Source organism: Sorghum bicolor, chromosome 1 (genome assembly GCF_000003195.3).
Source record: "Sorghum bicolor cultivar BTx623 chromosome 1, Sorghum_bicolor_NCBIv3, whole genome shotgun sequence".
Taxonomy (NCBI): domain Eukaryota; kingdom Viridiplantae; phylum Streptophyta; class Magnoliopsida; order Poales; family Poaceae; genus Sorghum; species Sorghum bicolor.
The window spans coordinates 4,049,305-4,070,322 of NC_012870.2; the positions used below are offsets into that span (position 1 = coordinate 4,049,305).

Consider the following 21,018-nt stretch of genomic DNA (forward strand, 5'->3'; position numbering starts at 1 on the left):
GCTCATACTGATATATATGTGTGCATGGCGTGTATTTGGACATGTACATCCAAAAGAACAAGAAAATACGTTCATGTCTGGTATCATTTTGTTAGAGTTGGAGGGTTCCTTCCATCTCTTCTGCCATGTGTTGTGTGCCTTCATATCTGATATGAGCAATTCAGCATGTCCTCCTTTACCTTTGAAAGATTACTTCTCTGATATTTTTTGATAGCTTCCCTGTCATTTTGACTCGCAATCAATCACCCAACTGCACAAGAACTTTAGGAGTTGTTGAAATTAATCAGTATTGGTTAACTTGTTTTTTTTTCTGGCTCAAGTCTTTTCATGTTTCTGTTTAACTTGGTCTTTTAGGAAAAAGAAAATATCTTAAATTCAGTGGAATTTAGGATGCTTAGACGTATTGATTGGCTTTAGATATGTCACAAGCAGGAACAATTTGCTTTATCCAGTATCCACAGCTATATGCTTTTGTTGCATTTCTTCTGATGGAATACAATTTTGTTTGCTAGGCTGACCCAGAGTTGGAAGCTATCGGGCAGAGGATGTAAGAACTAATGACACAGCGTGGTGGGGTAAGATACCACACTCCATGACATAAATTGAAGCTGTCACATGTAGATCTCCTTGCTAACGCAGGTGCATGTTTGGGTGCTCCTTAGTTTACTTACTTTTGATCTAATGTTAACTTTTAATTAGGCAAATCAGAAGAATGTGGGCCAACAAAAAGCTCAGGAAGATGTGAAACAATATGGTATTCCTCCACCCATCTTCTCATGCTCATCTCAAGCTATGCTCTGTGGAACCTTGGGAATGTTGAATTGTCTTTGAATTTAACTCTCCATCAGGGAAGCTAAGAAACCGACATATCTTCTAAAGACAGAGAAAGGCGTGCATCTGTGCATATTGGAGATGAATGAATGATACACTGACAGCGTCGACGTAACCCAAACTAATCTATTCACACATGTTGTATTGTCGTCTATAAACAGCTGCTGTGGACGGACACAGTTCAATTTCCCAGAAATTTCAATGGAGGACCCATGTTACAAACGGAGCTTAAAAACTGACGCGCTCCAAGTCAGATATCAGACTTCCGGTTGCTTCAGAAAACTCTCCATGGATTTTACTGCCGTTGGAGATTCTTCAGTATGTGCCAGGAGGCATCCAGATCATTCCCTTTTCTGCTACAGGAACTGGACTATGGTACTAAGCCTATGTTACGCTAACTTGCTTTGCTCAAGGTTCTGGTAACTTGTGATCAAAGCATTTTCTCAGGGCAGCCCTTATCTCCTTCAGCATCTCGTCGATCCCAATATGCCTCCTGCAGAACCAAGGCAACAGGGTTAAACAAAATGAAGTGACATTAAAACAGAACAAGAAATAAGCAGACGTCAAAATAGAATGATATATTGCTTCTAGGGCTATGACGGTTCCAATTCTAGAACATTTGGCAGCCCAAAGGAATAGAACAGCACATTTATGAACTTTAATATGAATTGCTTAAAATTGAAAGAATTATAAACATGTGTCTAGTTTGGTAATTAAGGTGATGAGACGTACAATACGCTAGCAGCCACAACAGCTTGAGGTCTTGGATAGTCCCCAAGCTCCTTTTCGCCACCTTCAACTTTAGCCTCTGATAAGACCTGATGATTGCTTACGTGTCCATGTAGGTTATCTTTGCTGCCACTTTGGTCATGTCCTTCTTCACATCCAATTGAAGATATCTCTAAGGCCAGTGATGATAGCCTATCATTAGCCTACATGGAGGGGAGGAAAATCGATGCCACGATAGTTAAAACACTGAATGTATCAATATGAAGTCAAATTTTCACGAGATTGTTTCAAAGAGAAAATCATGTCAGCGAAATTAGGAAGACAACAATTTGACTGAAATTAAGGAATTCAAGTGCACCTTAGGAAGATCAATCTTGTTCAGGACCACAACATAAGGTCGCTCCAGGTATTGGGGGTTATACATCCTTAATTCCTGCAAATAGCTACATGTCAGAACACTGTTTCAAACTGCACCTTGACTTGAGAACAAAATATAGAGTTGTAGACAAATGATTCAGTTTTCGCTTCCACAAATCACAAGCCTGATACACCCAATTGATTTTTTTCAATCCTTTACGAAAGCAAATTTTATTCTAAGATCCTATATTTCTCCTAACTCCTTTAAGAAAGCAACTTTTATTCTAAGATCCTATTTTTCTGGTATCCCCAGAATCTAGACTGGTCTGATCTTTCTTTATTCTGAAAGCCAGATACTGGGAGCACATTGTTACATTGCTACACTCGTAACACTTGACTTCCCTTGACGTGACTCGTTAAGCTTACCATACACTCAAACAAGCAATATGATTCTGCTCCTGACAACATATGCAAGTGTTTATCAAACAATATCACTGCTAATGCTAGGGTAACACAGGTCAGATAGATCATGAACATTGTAATACTAAGACGTGCCCAACAGCAAAATGTGAGTGATGAAAGCAATTAGAAGTTCGTACTTCTCTGACAATCTTATAATCATTGACAGGGTCATCTGCAGCAGCATCGACAACATGGACGATTACTCTAGTTCTCCTTAAATGTCTTAAGAAATTGCGGCCAAGACCCTGGAAAATTAATTAAACCACATGATGAGTCCAAATGAAATAGAGAGGGAAGCGGCATGAAAGTTCCAAAGAAAAGTAACTAGGAACAAGCAGAGATATAGAAGTAAAAGCATTACCTTTCCTAGATGAGCGCCCTCAATTAGACCTGGCAAGTCTGCCAATGTTGCTTCTGAAGAAAACTGTAAGGCCCCTAAAGCAGGATCTCCACCAAGCCGGCCAAGATTGGGCATTAATGTAGTGAACGGATAATCAGCAATGTCTGGTCTTGCAAGTGTTATAGCTGATAGAAGTGTTGATTTTCCAGCATTTGGAAGTCCCTGAAGACGCAGTTAAGATAACTTATAACAACATGGTGATATGGCAAAGAAATAAATTTGAAGCAAGCCTCAAATTTTGGATAATCAAACATCTGCATCCTAAAAGGAAACAGGGATGACTCTGGTATTATGATATATGAGCATGAAGCATTTAACTAAATGAAGGAAACAATTTCTTTCTCTCTGAAACTCGAGATGCATGGATTAGTAAACGTCATACCACAAGGCCAACATCAGCAACTACCCTTAAGATCAACTCCAAGCTTACTTCCTCACCAGGCTGACCATGAGTTAATACCTGAAACACAAGAGGTGACAGAATCACGAAACATACTATGGACTTGACAATACTAACCAGTAAAATTACCTTGAAATCTTTAAGCTATCAAAATACACAATGTTAACAAAAATGAATACAAGCAATTCAGTGTTCAGTAAGGAATTTATAGCTGACTGTTGAAACTAGCGCTTGAGCATCACATTTTCTTCTCATGATCAATCATCAAGCTGTAAACTGCTGTTTGTGGAAGTTTAGATCAATTTGTGCATCAGTTAACATGACATCAGAGACATGCAAGCAACTGGACATTTACAAAGTGCATGCAGAGATGGAGAAGAGGCAGTCAACTAGACTGGTTTCCTAACTGATGGGCTGATGGTACAAGTACAAGTACACTTTTTTGTAATCAATCCTTCCCCAACTAAAACATCCAAGAGACATAGGTGACACAACCCTGAAGCTAACCATAAGTGACACAACTTACTTTGTCGCTAGTATCTCGCATAATATTTGGGGATAAGGCCATGGCTTTCCTCCTCCTGTACTCAGGCACATCTATCAAGCTGATCTGCAAAATGACTAAATAAATATATTACACATGTAAAACCATAATATGAAACCAGTAAACTTACTCTAGCAACTAAAGGGAATAGTCATAGCTTTAAGAGGTCCTAAGCGGTTCTAGATCATTTACACTACATACTCAGTACACAAAGGAATATGCATAATTTTTATTGCTTTAAGTAGCTGCTTTAGCAGAAATCAAGTACAACTAAGATCATAGACAAGTCTGCCACCTATTGAATCATTTATAGCACAGGATCAAAATCAATAGACTGGAGTACTGCTCATGCATATACTCCAAATGTGTCAACTGTACAGCTGCATCTCAAAATGTTGAAAACTGGGCAACCATGATTCTTACCACACACTTCACACCACTTATGTCTGTGTTTAAAATAACATTGCAAAATTAACATGATGACGAAATGCTTACTACACTCCACAACATTTAGGATATCGAAAGGGGTTACATGAATAAGTTTTTTTCTTTCAATAATTCATAAAATTAGGGACAGTGTGATTTTGGGACTGGAATCCACATTTCCTCTTGCATCAGCGTGACAGAATAGTCAGACAAGTAACTACTCACCCCGCCCTGGCCTCCTCTAGCAACGAGCACTTCATCACCGGGATGAGCCAAATCCGCCAGAACAGCCCCCTTCTTGCGTTTCACAACAGTTCCTGCATTCGATGCGAAGGCATCCATCAATGACCAATCCCCGCACAGGAGAAATGCTCGAAAGTCACAGCACCGAGTCCACAAACCTACAGGCACGGGTATCCTGAGCGTCTCCCCAGCGAACCCGCTGTGCATCCGCGAGCTGAGCGTGCCGCCAGCGGCGCCCACGTTTCCTCCCCGTTTAGCGCAGTACCGCGCCTTCTCGTGGAACCGCAGCAGCGTCTCCTCGGCCTCGTCGGCGTACACCACGACGTCGCCGCCGTGCCCGCCCATCGGCAGCGCCACGGACCCGTCGTAGTTGCGCTTGTATGACACCTTCTTGCTCTTCTTCTCGCCCCTGTTGAACCTGCCGCGAGGCTTGGCGGCGTCCGCGGAGGGCGGCGGCGGCATGGCGAGCACGGCGCCGTGCCCGCCGTCGCCCGCGCGGACGGTGACCACGGCGTGGTCGAAGTACTTGTGCGCCTCCTTCGCCAGCGCCTGCGGCGGCGGCGGCAAGGCGCCTGCACTCGGAGCGGGCTCCTTGACCCTGGCCGCGCAGCACGTGACCGCCGCGAGCAGCGTGCGCTTCCTTCCGGGGCCGGGGAGGGTAAGGACGCAAGAGGCGTCCGAGATGGCGTGGTGGTGGTGGGCTGCCGCGCGGAGAGGGTGGGAGGGGAGGCGGGGATGGAGGAGAAGCGCCATGGTGGTGGTGGTGGTGGTGCTGGGCTGCTGGCTGCTGCTGTTGCCGCGGCGTGGCTGCGCTGCGCCACTGCAGCACCAAAGCGGGGTGGAAGATAACTGATAAGCCAAGTTGCGGCGCAGCGTCCGCCGTTGGACGGCTACGACGAACCCATTCCTGGTCGTCGGTTGATCAGAACGAGCGAGTGAGGGTCATGCGGAGTTTATCTCCTATTTTTCTCATGTTTATTTATTTACAGAAAGATATTTTTAATGATATGGCAGTATTTTTAAGAAGAGAGATGAGTCATGAAATGTTTGGTCCGAGAAACGATATGGTTTATGTTCTTCTTACTTTCCCCTTTTTTTATTCGATTTGTGTAATTGATCGAGTTGATCTATCACCATCTTATTTCTCACAAACTAATTATTACTAATATGAGGAACGAGTTGATTTTACCAAAATTCATAGAATTAACTCACGATACATTACCTCATAAAACATGAGATGACTTCATAAACCAAATACACCATAAATGTTTATGTAACTATGCATTGAGAATAAATGTTTCACTTATATTTCATTTTATTTTTATATGGTGTAACGGTTTTGGAAACAACACAAAAAAAATCTCTCTATTGAGAATGGCCTCAACGAAGGATGACACCGGTCTAATAAAGTCAATTCCTTTTTTTCTCCATTTTACTACCTCATTTTGCTAAAATTAACGATTGAATTTATATTAACTCATTGGTTTTAATTAAACCACTTTTACACGCTCAACTCGAGAACTAGGGCAGTACCATCTCTAGCTTACTAGGAGCTTGTTCGCTTTTTTTCAGCTGTATTTTTTCTGCCAGCTAGCAGTATTTTCTCTCACAATAAATCAACCAACAGTAATTTTCGTCATGGGAAATTTAGTCGACGTAGTGCTCGAGGCTGTGGGAAATTGCGTGATGCCCTCCTTGATATGCCGCCCCTACTCCAGCAAGGTATGCCGCGCTGCCTGATGCCCTCCTTGATATCATTTGTATTGGTTTTGTTTGACGAGGAGGAATACAGCATTTTAAACCAATTCTTCAAGGAAAAGGATGAGTCTGATGATGATGCTCTTATCTAGAGCATGATTGCTTAGGAGGTGGAACATGAGAGCATTAAGAAGAGGCGTCGTGGATCAGTAGTGGATGATAGGTAGCTCAGAGAGACATTTGTGAGGATTGGATAGAGCATTTGTGGTGGTATATTGTACTTAACCTGCGCATTGTTTTATTTCCGCTTGCTGATGTCCATCTGGCTGTAGCATGATCCTTCAACAACACAAATGAAGGGCATCAACAGCTGGTTCATCAAGCCACAATTCATTCAGAATTTCAGATATATTGATAGATGAATACCATCAAGAATCAATTATACAGGAAGGTACAGACTACAGAGTACTAACAATACAATTAAAAGTGTGCCACCCACCAAAACAAGTCTAGTATACTCTAATCACAACTCTATGAGGCCTTTGATGCAGTAGGTGCCCACAAGGAACCAGACAGTCATCACAGCTGCGAAAGCAAGAAGGCCGATCAGGAATGTCGAGCCGCCAAGGAGGGTACCGATGGAAAGCACAACTGCAAACGGCAAGAAGGTCTTCATCACTGACGCCGTGCTGACCCAGCGGCCTCGTAAGAACATCACAGCAGCCAAGCTGACCACGTTCCATTTGTCATGGCCAGAATAGAACAACCGGTTCAGATTGTTTGCGACAAATGAGTGACAGTTGCAGGTGAACAGATTGTAGTTTCTGTTTTGGAACTCTTGTGTGCCTTTCTTCAGCGCGCCGTCCCACGTGGCATCTCCTTCAGGTTCAATAAGCTTATAGCACTGCAGATTCCAAAGGATGGTCAATGTTCGGTGGTAAGCGTTAGCATGATTCGAGCATACAACACTTCAACTCTACACAAATATGTGACGGCAGCAAGTAATAGAGGAGAGCATAAACTGCAGGTTACAAACCTCATCACAGTTTACTTGAATGTAGCGTGCGACAGCTCCAAACGCAAAGTTGTCAACTGATACAAAATGTGGACCAGCGAAGTCCAGAATCACACCATCTTCTCTGCAGATGCCAATGTGACCGATAAAGGGCACCAACCACGTGATGAATGGTATTGGAGTCCATACTATGCAACAAGGAAAGCGGGCTCTTCTTGGGTCGATCTGACCAAGTTGGCTTCTATCATTTTCCATCTCACTGTAAGTTCAAGCTGTTGATTGGAAGGTGGAGGCAATTTCTGCAACAGTGTGAAGAAGGGAAAGACAGTGAGCACTCTACAGAAACAGGTTGTCATGTAACACAAAAGTAATGTACGCAAATACATGATGCAAATTCACTAGTTAGCAGTATCTCAATACTGGTAGTCTAGAACACATGACGCTGAAATATGTATTCCACCTGTATGAAAGGTACTGAATAATTTAATCCAATTGCGGAATGAGGCTCACAAGGACGAGGTGTTGCCCCCAAACAGCCATCCAACCAGGGGCGCCCCAGTAAAGGACATGGGTATACGATGTACACCCGATAATTTTGCAGAACAATCGAATTTGGAAGGCATATAATACATGCATATACACTAATTAGATCAGATCCGAATACAAATATTAAGTTAGGGTTTGGATGCTCGGTTTCTCACAGCAGGAAGCGACGACCAAGGGGGTGGGCGTACCTGGTGGTGCCCGTCGCCGGCGAAGGGTCCGAAGAAGACCTGGGCACCTGGCGTACGGCGACAGTCCGGCAGCGTCGGTCTCCCAGTCGTCGCCACGAGAAGAAGCGCGCACGCCGGCGGTAAATGGAAGAACAGGGGGTTGGGTTGGGTCGAGTTGCAGCATAGGCACAGGCAGTTTGTCCGGGTCCGTGTCCGTCCGTGTACATTAGCTTCGAGAGATTTGGTTAGAGCACGTTTATTAGAGCCAGCAATTCTATTTATTCTCAATAATAATAATAATAATAATAATAATAATAATAATAATAATAATAATAATAATAATAATAATAATAATAATGATAAATAATCGTGTTATAAAGTCTTTTTTTCTCGTTCTGGGGTATATCTTTCCGGAGAAGTTTTATAAATTCTGTAGCAACAGCAGGTGTCTTATCTTACCGTCTGAATCAGTGGGATATATGTTTCAGGAGAAGTTTTACAAATTCTGAATTACAGGATTTACATATTTCTAGTAACGAGAAGACAAGGTTTGGTAGGTTCAGGTCATCGACAAATCTAATTCTTTCATTACAAATCTCTTTATAGATTTCTAATTAACGATGGTGTCATGTCTTGTTTAGTTCCATTTTTTTTTCAAAATGAACATTGTAGCATTTTTGTTTGTATTTGATAAATATTGTTTAATTATAGACTAACTAGATTTAAAAGATTCGTCTCGTAAATTACAGGTAAACTATAAAATTAGTTATTTCTTTTATCTATATTTAATACTCTATACATGTGCCTTAAGATTCGATGTAACGTGGAATCTAAAAATTTTGTAAATTTTTTTGAGAACTAAACAAGACCTGAAAAAAAACATGCACTACTGTAATAAGATAATATGTCATAGAGTAGCATCAATGGTATGTCCAAATTCATTATACCAAAGTCATAGAATCTCAAATTTGACCAAATTTATATGATAAGATAATAATAATTATGATACCAACTAAATATCATTAGATTTTTTTTATTAATTATATTTTTATAGTACATCTATTTGATACTATAAATCTGTGTAATTTTTACTATAATTTTGATCAAACTTAAATACTTTAACTTTCTAAGATTCTTTAAATATCTTATAATTTAGAATGAATGGAGTACTATTGTTTTCATGTAGAAGTGGCATGTTTTGCTGACAAGGTGGACATTGTGATGACCAAGGCTGTTATTATATATGGTTAAACAGGTTTCAAGCCTTCCAGTGTTACTGCATGCGACATTGGAAAAATAAAATCAAGCTTGTTTTATCCAATTATATCGCACATACCCGTAACAACGGGCAAACATATTGGGTGGGTGTTCGTGCTTGTGGGGGTACATGACCCAAATTTCCTTGCTAAGGTTGTCTCTAACAACGTACCCCAAACCCAAACCACATCCTCCACAGCGTTTTGTATAGCAAAAAATACTCTCCAACAGCAGAGCCAAACAGAAAACGTATTTTGCGTCCCCATTCATCTAAAATGCAATTAAGCCTCTCCGTGGAGAGGCGACGCAAACCTCTGCGCCCGTAGTGGTAGGCCCATGGCGAGACGAGGAGCAGCCGGCTTTCAGCAGGTCTGCGGTGGTGGGACCGGCACAGAAAAGTTCGACCGCAACAGGTAGCCACTGCGCACGACCAGGAGCAGCCTATGCTTCTAGCAGGTCTATGGCGGGCGCGGCCAGTGCGACCGTGGTGAGGAGCATCTAGCACTTCTAGCAGGTCCATGGCTGCCGTGGCCGACACAAGCAGGTGCGATCGCAGCGGGGAGCTGCCGGCGCGGCCAGGAACAACTGACGCGGTGAGGTGAGGAGAGGGCGGCCAAATCTCGCAGGTGTTGCTCGCGGTTGGGACGGAGACGGCTCGTGCATAGGCGAAGGGGCCCGCGCTAGGGACGTTGCCAAAGCTCATCCCCGCACCTTGCTAGAGCTCGCGTCGGAGCTGGTAGCTTGGTGCCCGGCTACGGGGAAGACGAAGACGGAGGTGCTGCAATTTGCGGCACGAGACTTAGGAAACTAGGACTTCACTGGTGGAGGAGGGATTTGGGTGTGTGACTTTATCCCTGTACATGACTCAAACGACGCAATAGGTCTCAGGTTTACCTCCGTGCTGTTGGAGACAGCCTAATGGCTAGTACTCTCTTAGTCCATAAAAGAATATAATTCTTGTTTTTTAGAAGTCAAACAGTTTAAACTTTGACTAAATTTATATAAAAAAGTATTAACATGCATCATACAAAATAAGTACCATTAAATTATTTATAGAAAATATTTTTATTATAATTTATTTAAAGACATAAATGCTTATATTACTATAATATTAATTAAACATGAGCTAGCTTGACTAATGTGGATTCCATAATTATATTCTTTCATGGAAGTAGATCAGGGCCTTGTTTAGTTTAAAAAATTTTTGCAAAATGAACACCGTAACACTTTTGTTTGTATTTGACAAATATTGTTCAATTATATACTAACTAGGTTCAAAAGATTTGTCTCACAAATTACAGATAAACTGTGTAATTAGTTATTTTCTTTTATCTATATTTAATGCTCCATACATATGCCACAAAATTGATGCGATGAAAAATCTGAAAATTTTTCAATTTTTTCTTTTAAGGCCTTGTTTAGTTCCCAAAAATTTTTAAGATTCCCCGTCATATCGAATCTTGTGGCATATGCATGGTGCATTAAATATACATGAAAATAAAAACTAATTATACAGTTTATCTGTAAATCGCGAGATGAATCTTTTAAGCCTAGTTACTTTAAAATAGATAATATTTGTCAAATAAAAACGAAAGTTCTACAGTGCCAAAAAACTAAAGTTTTTGCGAACCAAACAAGGCCTAAGAGCATCTCCAATGGACTTTGCAAATGAATTTTGCATTTAGTGTTGTTTGCAAAGTCCCAAACTCATTTGCAAAGTCTAAAAATAGTCCAACTCCAAGGGACTTTGCATTTAGAATTGGCAAACCTAAAGTGTGGACCCCACCTCCGAATTTTTTTTTTCACCGATCGCGTCCGCGTGTTTTTTCTCTTCGCGCCATTTTGACGTACGTCGTGCGTGTCAGTCGCCGCCCAAGCCAGGTCGTCGCCTAGCCTAGGTCTTCGCGCCAGTCGCCGCCCAACCCAGGCCGCGTTCGTCGTTCGTCGCCGTCGTCGTTCGCGTCAGTTCGGCTCCGTCCTCCTCCGAGGGAAGGTCCACCTCCGTTCCCGCGCCGTGGCCGCGTACGTCGTCCAGACGTGGCAGCGTACATCGTTGTTCGTGGACGCGCGCGAGTCTCCTGGTCGCGCCGCCGCCAGTTCGGTGCATCGTCGTGAAGACACAGGGACGGCACAGATGGCATCTAGGTAGGGAGGGCGGGCGCGCGCGGCAGGGAGGGCGGACGGGCGTAGAGAAATCGCGTGGGGTGGGGGGGCGGGGGGACGGAGTCCAACGTGGAAGGCCGAAATTGTAGATGCAAAGTGGTGGGAAGGTTTACATATATGCAAAGCCTCAACCTCTATCTGCAAAGTTAACCAAATTGAAAACCTTATTTGCAAAACCATTGGAGAGATATTTTCTACTCTTTTTTTGCAATAGGACAATGCAAAGTTTGTTTGCAAAGCCGTTGGAGATGCTCAAACTAAACAAGACCCGAGCAAGGATTTGGATTCCGATTTCTCACTGCAGATGGGCCCTGCTTGCCACGTAGCACCAGTTTCCTTGCCAGGAAAGTAAGGAAACTGCGTGGCGCCCACGCGCGCCCCTGCAAACTTCCGAGTCCGAACCGCAGTCAGTCGCAACCGCCGCCGTCGCCGCGCCGCGCCGACCTCCCTCTTCTCCTCCCCAGGCTACAAATACCCACGCATCCCTTCCCCCTAGGCGCTTGCTTCGTTCCAGCCAGCCATCAATCCACCGCCACCGGGAGAGAAGAAACCAAGAAACTCGCGCCGTGCTTCCATCCAGCGACCAGCGTAGCAAGAAAACCGACATCCTCGATCGCGCCCGCGCTCTCGGCAACGACGTTCGATCCCTCGGCTCCACCACCTCCAGCTTCTCCGCGCCGCGCACGACCCGCTCGCCCGTTCTTGGGAGGAATCCAAGTTCCCGCTGCGCGCGCCCTGCTTTTGCTCGGCCCGGGAAGCGATGAGGAGGAAGGGGGCGCCGATCGGCAGCCGGTACGGCCGCGTGTGCGAGGAGTTGCTGGACATGGGCGCCCGGATCGCGGCGCGCTCCTACTCGCACTGCCCCCAGACGGGGCGCATGTACTACAAGCCCCCCTCGGCTCCGGCCTCCGCCAGCAGCAGCGGGAACGACGGGGCCTCCGCCGGAGGGGCCGACGCGTCGTCCGTGGCGGCGACCAGCTGGAAGCAACAGGCGGCGCCCGAGGTGGAGTTCCACGCCTCAGAGTTCATCTTGTACGGCGACGGCGGCGGTGGCGGTGGCAAGAAAGAAGCGACACTCTGTTCGAGATGAAGAGCAGGTTTTGTCGTCCGCATGATCCGAGTAGTGGTTCTTTGATTCCTTAATTCGGCGATACGTGAAGTTTTTCCTAACTCGCTCGATTCTGTGGCGATGGAGTTGAGTATTGAGGTTGAAGAGAACTGATGTTCTTGCTATTGATTTTTTTTTTGAATCAAATGTTCTTGATTAATTCAATTGAAAGAGCTATTCTGAGAGGGCAATCCGTGATTTCATCATCGAATTTTTGCTGGGAGTGCTTTTGAATTTCAGAGATTGTGTTTTGTTATCATAGTAGTGCTCGTTTGCACGCTTCATTTCTGGATTATGCCTGAGCGAAATAGTATGTTATGTGCATGTGCGTCCATGAGATTTGATATACACGATGGTAATACAAAATTGTAATTTCTCCGTAGCAACTCCATGAGTTTTAGATAAACAGCTACCTAAACTAACTTCTTCTTCTTCTTTGATGAAACGAAACTAACTCACATTTAGCGTAACACATGAACATCGAGTTTTTCTAGCGTAACATGAAAATAGTTTCGAATCCAAACCATTGTAGACTCGATTTCAAATGTTACGCTGATGCAGATTTTTCATGTGTAAGCGAACATCAAGTGCTCTAAGAAGCACATTTCGTACCATATTCTTTTTCAATATATTTTATACCATATTCTTTTTCAATGTATTTTATACTAAAAGACTCCCATATATGCCGTTCTGTCAAAAAAAATCAAACCCAGAGTGATATATAGTGCCACCCACAAGTTAAGTATTAGGACACGCACAATGCACCCATACAAAGCCATTAGCCTCAGACTAAAATCTAGATTCCACATTGGCAGCTCTCTCCCTAAGGGCACCATCCGCCTATCCTGTCGTCTTGTAAAGCAAAAAGAACGTGCGTGCAACACATTTTCTCCTTTCTCCCTCTCCAAGGCCACCATCAGCTAATCACATTGCATTCTTGAGTGTTCTCTGTTTGTCAGGTAGGGATAAACTGAATACTACTACAAACCTCTTTGAGACCACTAAAGAAAGTGACATGATATGTTAATGCCGAGGTGGAAAATGAGGCAGTACAACATCCTAGCATGTTGGGAAAGCCCTTACTAGTCACCAAAGAGGCATGATCTCTTTGACCGAGCCCTACCCATATACAAGCATGGTTGGTGCCGTCCTAGTATCCTATATCATGTCAAAGTATAGAAAATTGCTCATCGGTTGCCACATACTAATTAGTAAGTACTCTCTCTATATCTCTCTCTCACTCTCCATATGAGACAAGGATCCGTTGTCTAGCCAAACACTAGATCGATGCCAAGAGATCGATGAGCCACCATTGCCTCCACCTTAGAACATCTTCCGGCCGCAGCGTCAGCCAATCACTAGATTCATGAGACAAGGATGTTGTGTTCTTTTGCATCAACGTGGATCATTGGAAACTTTGAAAGACCAACAGGAATCGTGTCATAGATCATAGTCTAGTGAAGGCATGTAGTTCATGAAATATGGCAGCCACCGATGACTTTTGTCGTTCTCTAGACTAGCTTAACAAACAAAAAACGATCCTCTGCCTCTGCTCATTTGCACAAGCCACCGTAGTCAACCACTATAACAAATACAAGTACGTTACAGACAATGTCAAGCAAGCATTACAAATGTGCAGTTAGGGCCAAACACTCGTTGAGCTAGATTGGTTGGCTTGTTTTAAAATTGCTCAGATTATTCTTGTTTTTCTTTCAGATTTAAAACTATGTGATGATTTTAAATGGACTGAAACTTAGGCTCGCTTGTTGAATTTAGTTTAAGGTCGTGTCTGGGTCAACACAAAGCGATCTAAAAACTTTAGAATATTCCAAGAAAACTAAAAAAAATAGTTTACTAAATAGTTACATGGCCTATACCCGCAAATACAACCTAGTATTCATCACTCGACGGCAATCATAAAAAAGTAGCAGCAATTTTTTGCTGAACGAAATAAAATAACAACAATTGATAAACCGGTGTCCGTAGGGGCTGAAGGCCCATGGGCTACGGGTCGCCCAACAAGCCCGGCCTGTTCACACGTCAAAATACATAGTACTAGTACTAAGTACACAAGAGTAACCATCTGGGTCCTAGAGATTATTGGGCCGACTCGAAACTACACACACGAATGTTGCAACGCGGAAATCTGCCAAGCCGCCAGCGGCCAGCCGGGGCATTTTTTGGTTGGTGGTCTGCCTGGCTGGCTGGGACTTGCTGCCATGCAACTGCTAGTGCCCTACACCGGGAGCTGGCGGATTCGGAGGGCACACGCCGCCGGAGTTGTTCCCGTAGGTGCAGTTGGACGGCTGCGCAGAGGAATTCGTGCTCGTCAACTCCACCGCCACGGAGACGACGACGCGATCCAGCACGGCGCCGGTGGCGGAGCTGCCGCCGGCCTCCTGCCTCATCACCACCACCGGCCGTGCCGCCACCGCCACGCCACCGGAGGCGAGCACGGCAACCGCTGCTGCAACGACGACGACTGTAAGTGTCGAGGACCTCATGGTCTATCGATCGATGGATGGTTTCACACACTTCACAACTAGCAATAATAATCGTCGTGTGATCACCTGTGTGTGCTGCTGCGATGTGTATGTGTATGCAATGCATGCGTATAAATACACGCACGGGAGCACGGTTACTACTACATGGTGGGTACGTAGTGCGTGGAGAGAGAGAGAGAGAGAGAGAGAGAGAGAGACGTTTTGCATTGTCATTTGACCTTGGAATGAATTGGAATGAACAAGGTAAATGCTTTGCCCTGTCTAGTTGTTGTCTTCCAGGGGGGAGGAAATTTAATTAGAACCGTTGCATTAGTCCACTGTCCACAGCTTCAGACTTGCAGCTAGAAAAAAAGAAAGTCTGCATGCATGCACACACCCGGCAATTCAGCTTCTTCGGTCAGGGAAGCACCGAGAGTACAAGTAGGCCAATGCGTTGTCATTCCTTTTTGACCCTTCTCTACCTACGTGTCAACCGAGCAAAAACTACAGTGAACGAAGCCGAGGACGGCAAGCACTTCGGAAGGCAGGGACGAGGAGGGAGCACTCGCGCAGAGCTCGGCAAATCTGCTGGCCACAGGCCACCTGATCGAGCTCGCTCAGGTTCTCGGACAACAAGGACGATGAAGTCATTTAACAGTATTTTTCTTTCATAATAAATCAACGAATAATAATTTTATCTATAATTTTTCATATAAGTGAACATGGCTGTTGGTTGTCACTTTGTCAGAGGAGAGACGGATCTTTTTTTTTTTCTCGATCGGGTGATCAACCCGTATTTCATTAAGAGGAGAGACGGATCTGGTTCGTGGGACGGGCCTAACACGCGACGCGAGCCCGGCCTTTCGGCTCTGCTCTGGTCCGCGCCGCGCGCGTGTTGCATGGATCCAGCTCCACCGCAAACTCCGCGAGCCTTCGTCGGCGCCGCCGGAACACGCACCGACGCACGTGGACGAGCGTGCTGCCTAGTGGGCGTGATGCGTAGTCGATGGTTCATAGGAAATGGGGGCGCGCGGACGGAGAAGGCAGCGCCGTTCTTGCCCGTTCGCCGGAACTTTTTTTTTTTTAAAAAAAAAGAGACGAAATGCCCGTTCTGAAAATTTTTAATGAGCAAATAGTATCCTTAAAAAAACGAAGAAAGAAAGGGAAAAGGAAACTAAATCCCCACACGTTGTGTATATATGCAGATACAGTATATGCAGTCATATCGCGAGCACTAAATGCTGAGCGCATGCATGCACTTACTTTTTTTTTTTACCCACGGCACAACCGCAAACAGATGACAGCAACCACTTGCACATGCTCCTCTACAATCAGCTCATCATTATTCACACCTCGCAATAATCAACGGCCATCAGTTAGCTCAAACCGGAGATAAATAACTCATAATAACAAAAATGAAGTACTTAATATCGCTGGATCAGAGATTCAAAAGCTTCTGTTCAATGAGAGTTTCAGGCGATTACCTCTGCTATTACAACAGCAGTCACCAGTTCACCACCATCTTGAGCTAATCGCACTCCTGACAAGTGACCCCCAATCTTCTGGAGATCTGTGATGATGTCATTTCAATCCTCTCCTTTCTTTTAAACGATTTTACTCTGCTTACATTGAAAGCAATAAGCTAGGTTTGTATGTAGTACGAGAAGTAGATGCTGGGTTTACTATACCAGCTTAACAGGAACGAGCAAAAAAAAAAATGCGATAGGAGGGGGAGAGGCCCCCCACCGTATTTCATTAAGAAGAAAACAGGAACGAGCAACAAAAGCACTAGGCAGCAAAAGAGAAAAGGACTAAGAAGTAATTGCCCTTGTACATTTGGCTCCAAGCTATGAAGATGGTTCAATAGTTTCTCCACCATGCATGAAGCCTAGTTTCCAGTTTCCCACGATACATTTGCTTTTAGCAGGGTTCACCACTTTTGCAGGAAAGCAATGCCAGTGAATATAACATCCATTTATTTGGAAAGGAATGCTCAATCCACATCTTGGTTTCTGCTAGCTATTTCACATTTAGCAGGGTTGGCCAATTTTGCAAGGAAGCAATACTGATATTGGTGATTCCTAGAGGCCTAGACCACCATAATCTTTGGGCCTACTCACAGTCTCTCACTTAGCCATATGGTACTTGAATTCTTTGCTGGAATTTAGCTTTGACATAATCCTGGTTTTTTCACGAGTGGTAAAACAAGAAACGTGTAAAATCTCATATTGTAAGTGGGGAGTGTGCTCAAACAAGTCTGCCTCCATAAGTTAAATGCTTATATTGTCCCAGCTCCCAGGGGTCTAACCTTTTAAGCATTTTGTGTTAAGAATAAATAGCCTTGAAACGACAATTTTTTTTTTAGAATTCGAGGGCTATTGCCCTGGCTTTTCAATTGACATCGAAAAACCAAGCGTCTTTTACAGCACAGTTTTAAGAAGGCAAAGGTCCACCTGGACTGCAAAAGAGACTTTAACACCTTGAAACGACAATGCCTAACAAAGAACCGGATATTGCAATTACAAGATATTCAGGGGATAACTGTACCCCAAGTCGCAATTCAGCATGCTTGCACATCTCTCTTTCTCTGTTTACCCCATGCCAAACACATACACTTCACTATTGTGATAATTAATTTTGAACCCTGATATTCATTATTCAGTACCAAATCACTAATCAGTTTGAAGCCAAGAATTTACTTGTCTCTTCCATATCTACCATAAGAACTGTATATATTGGGCATATATATGGGAGTCCCCCTAACACAACTGACAGCAGAGTGCATTACAAATCTGCAATGCACCGTGGTAGGAGGACTACGTACATCACTTGATGCCTTGGCGGCAATTTCAATCTCAATAAAAAAAACATCATTGACGAACGTCCACACAGGCTTAACGCGTCAAATCAAATTCCAATACAAAACACCAGAAACCATTTGGGCCCTGCGAATATATTAGGCCCGTCCTGTTAATCATTTGGACATGGGATGAAACTACACACAGTGGCTGGTGGTACTCATTTACTACACAGTGTAGCTTAGCTGCTGTGCCTGCAACGCGGACATCTGGTTCTGGTCAGGTGTAGCCGGGCACTGAACGCGCTAGTGCCCAACACCGGGAGTGCTGGGAGGAAAGGGAGGGCACACGCCGCCGACGTTGTTCCCGTAGGTGCAGTTGGACGGCTGCGCCGAGGAATCAGTGCCCGACGCCAACTCCACCGCGACGAAGACGCGACTGCCGGAGGCGCCGCCGCGGCTCTGCTGCCCCAGCCCCACCACCGGCCGCGCCGCCACGCCAACGACACCACCACCACCGGAGGCGAGGACGACGACGGCGATGACAAGAACCGCTGCTGCAACCGTCGTCGTCGACGACGACGACCTCATGATCGATGGCCGATGGGTCGTCGACAGGAGTAGGGAGCGCACGTCCATGTGATGAGCTGCTGTGTGTTGTGGCTGTATGCAATATGCATGCATGCGCATGTATAAATACACGCGCGGGCGCACACGGCTGGATCGGACCTCGATCGGACGGAAGTGCGTGGACGGAGACGAGAAGAGGGAGAGACGTTTTGCATTGTCATTTGACCGTACCAGGGATCATATCGAAGTCGTAGTAGTAATGATGCTTTGCTGGTTTGGAATAATTATTGGAAGCCGGGGTGCATTATTCCACAGATTCAGACTTGCAGACTACATGCATCCGGCATGTTAATTAGTTCATTCAGTATAGCTAGGAAAGTACACCTAATGTATTCTTTTTAATTATTCCGTTCTAATTCCTTTTTGACTTTTTTTTTCTACGTGTCATATATACGCTGTGCCCTCGTTGTGCGCACTGGAAGCTGAGGACGGACCGCAAGCATCACTTTGGAAGGCAGCAGGGAGTGCTCGCAGAGCGAGGAGGTCGGCGAACCTGACCACCTGGTCTATGGAGCTGGTTCCATCAGGGACGACGACCTGGCTGCTGGGTTCGCGCGCCTTTGCAGGGGGAGACGGATCATGGGACGGGCCTAACACGGGAGCGGCTCTAGTCTTGCATCGTCCGCGCGCGTGTTGGGCGATGCAGAGCACCACCGCAGACTTCGCGAGCCACCGACCACCGTCGCCCGTCGTCGGCGCCGGAACACAACACGCACGGGTGCCGCGCGGCGGCGTGCGCGTGGGGGGTCCTCACGTCCGAACAATCGGACCAGAAGCCTGCGCCGATGATTTCCCGCCTGACTTTCCCGCCCACCAGTGTCTATCCGATTCTCCTATGGTCCCGTATAAAATTTTGCAGAGAGTACAGGCATATGACGTTACGCATGTAAATAACCTTTTACTAATTTAAAAAAGTCATAATTCCTAAACCAAACATTCAAACTAAAATCCGATTACACCATCACGTTAGTTACAATTAATCCTTCAAAATAAGATCTCACATGGATATATTTAAATAAAATTTTATTAATATCTATTTATCTTATATAAGATATTATTTTTAGGCTTGGTTTAGTTTCTAAAAATTTTTAAGATTCCCTGTCACATAGAATCTTCGAATACATATATGAAGCATTAGATATAGACAGAAAAACTAATTATACAATTTGTGAAACAAATCTTTTGAACCTAGTTAGTCCATAATTGGACAATAATCATCAAATACAAACAAAAATGCTACACTAGCCAAAGGCAAAAATTTTTGCGAACTAAGGGGGTGTTTGGGACTGCTCTGCTCCACGTTTTTCAGCTCCGCTCCATGTTTTTTAGCCAAACGGTTTCAGCTCCACGCACTCAGTTCGAGAAAAAAGAATAGAGTTGTGAGAGCACCTAAAGAGGTACTCTACAAACTCCAGTTTTTTGTGGAGCTGCTCCACGGTGGAGTTTATGGAGCAAAGTTTGTGGAGCAGTCCCAAACACCCCCTAAACGAAGGCTTAGCAGAGGCAATGTTCTAGGTTTAGAGAACATAGTTCCGTCTTTACAAGAAAAGAATTGAAAAGAATTCTCAGTTTAAAAGAATAATATTCTAGTTTTCGGGTTCATGAAATTAGTATTAAAATATACATAAAAATAAATAAATACATAACATAAATAATAAATAATAAAATCTAGAGCAAGGCATAAAAATAAAAATGTGTAATAGAAAAAATAAATAAAAGAACATCATAAAGATACTTTTCAAACATCCTAAGATATACTATAGAACATCACCTATGTACTACGTGAACATCACTAAATACACTATATATATATATATATATATATATATATATATATATATATATATATATATATATATATATATATATATATATATGAGCATCACTAAATACTAAGTGAGCATCACTAAATACATAAAAACATTTTATATGAGCATCACTAAATACATCATAAAACATCATATTTGTACTAAGTGAACATCGGTAAATACACCATAGAACATCACTAAATACATTATAAAACATTTTATATATTACTGAACATCACTAATTACATCATAGAACATCACATATATATTGAGTGAACATCATAAAAATTTTCATAGAACATCACATTTATAATACTCCCTCCGTCCACGAAAGAGTCAATTTCTAGAGTTGTCCTAAGTCAAACTTTTTAAACTTTGACCATATTTCTAGAAAAAATGCTAAGATTTATAGTATCAAATTAGTATTATTAGATTCATCATAGAATATATTTTCATATAATGTGCATTTTATATTATAGATGTTGTTACTCTTTTCTATAAAGTTAGTCAAACTTTAAAAAGTTTGACTGACACGGATCCTAGGAATTGATTCTTTCGTGGACGGAGGGAGTACGAGAATGTCACAGATATATCACGCAAACATCACAAAAATATAAACATTATATGCATATCATGTGAACATAAAAACCTCATAGAATGATATATCACGTGAACATAAAAAAATGTAGAACATCACATGTATTATGTATATCCATGAACATAAAAATAACATAAAACTTTATAAATAAACAACTAAAGAAAAGAATAAATAAATAAATAAACACAAAAAACTTTAAAAATAAAAAATGAATGATGCATGAAAAGAAAAAATAAAATTAAAATTAAAGGAACATTGAAAAATAAAAACATGAACCAAAAAAGAAAAATATAATTAAATAATTAACTTAAATTCAAAATAACTAATACAAGATAGAACAAAAATAATCAAAGATA

General features: G+C 43.3%; 4 protein-coding genes across 4 annotated transcripts; 1 reads left to right on the plus strand and 3 right to left on the minus strand.

Annotated features, from left to right (window-relative positions):
• On the minus strand, positions 815-5,317 carry LOC8081239 (probable GTP-binding protein OBGC2). The gene is made up of 9 exons (XM_002466234.2): positions 4,551-5,317; positions 4,375-4,466; positions 3,706-3,789; positions 3,162-3,239; positions 2,741-2,941; positions 2,517-2,624; positions 1,919-1,993; positions 1,564-1,763; positions 815-1,324 (listed from the first exon to the last, which is right to left on the minus strand). The coding sequence occupies exons 1-9, from the start codon at positions 5,143-5,145 to the stop codon at positions 1,240-1,242; spliced, it is 1,518 nt and encodes a 505-aa protein (XP_002466279.1). The 5' UTR covers positions 5,146-5,317; the 3' UTR covers positions 815-1,239.
• On the minus strand, positions 6,480-8,047 carry LOC8081240 (protein RTE1-HOMOLOG). Its single transcript, XM_002466235.2, has 3 exons — positions 7,840-8,047; positions 7,127-7,404; positions 6,480-6,994 (listed from the first exon to the last, which is right to left on the minus strand). The coding sequence occupies exons 2-3, from the start codon at positions 7,358-7,360 to the stop codon at positions 6,614-6,616; spliced, it is 615 nt and encodes a 204-aa protein (XP_002466280.1). The 5' UTR covers positions 7,361-7,404; positions 7,840-8,047; the 3' UTR covers positions 6,480-6,613.
• Positions 11,764-12,537, plus strand: LOC8081241. Its single transcript, XM_002463684.2, has one exon. The coding sequence runs from the start codon at positions 11,999-12,001 to the stop codon at positions 12,326-12,328; it is 330 nt and encodes a 109-aa protein (XP_002463729.1). The 5' UTR covers positions 11,764-11,998; the 3' UTR covers positions 12,329-12,537.
• LOC8061159 lies at positions 17,545-18,277 on the minus strand. The gene has a single exon (XM_002466236.2). The coding sequence runs from the start codon at positions 18,263-18,265 to the stop codon at positions 17,933-17,935; it is 333 nt and encodes a 110-aa protein (XP_002466281.2). The 5' UTR covers positions 18,266-18,277; the 3' UTR covers positions 17,545-17,932.

Coding starts and splice junctions, on each gene's coding strand:
- LOC8081239 (XM_002466234.2), bottom strand. CDS start 5,145: ATGGCGCTTCTCCTCCATCCCCGCCTCCCCTCCCACCCTCTCCGCGCG. Junction 2,942..3,161: donor TTGCTGATGTTGGCCTTGTG/GTATGACGTTTA, acceptor CTGCGTCTTCAG/GGACTTCCAAATGCTGGAAA. Junction 1,994..2,516: donor ATTATAAGATTGTCAGAGAA/GTACGAACTTCT, acceptor AGCTATTTGCAG/GAATTAAGGATGTATAACCC.
- LOC8081240 (XM_002466235.2), bottom strand. CDS start 7,360: ATGGAAAATGATAGAAGCCAACTTGGTCAGATCGACCCAAGAAGAGCC. Junction 6,995..7,126: donor TTCAAGTAAACTGTGATGAG/GTTTGTAACCTG, acceptor TGGAATCTGCAG/TGCTATAAGCTTATTGAACC.
- LOC8081241 (XM_002463684.2), top strand. CDS start 11,999: ATGAGGAGGAAGGGGGCGCCGATCGGCAGCCGGTACGGCCGCGTGTGC.
- LOC8061159 (XM_002466236.2), bottom strand. CDS start 18,265: ATGGACGTGCGCTCCCTACTCCTGTCGACGACCCATCGGCCATCGATC.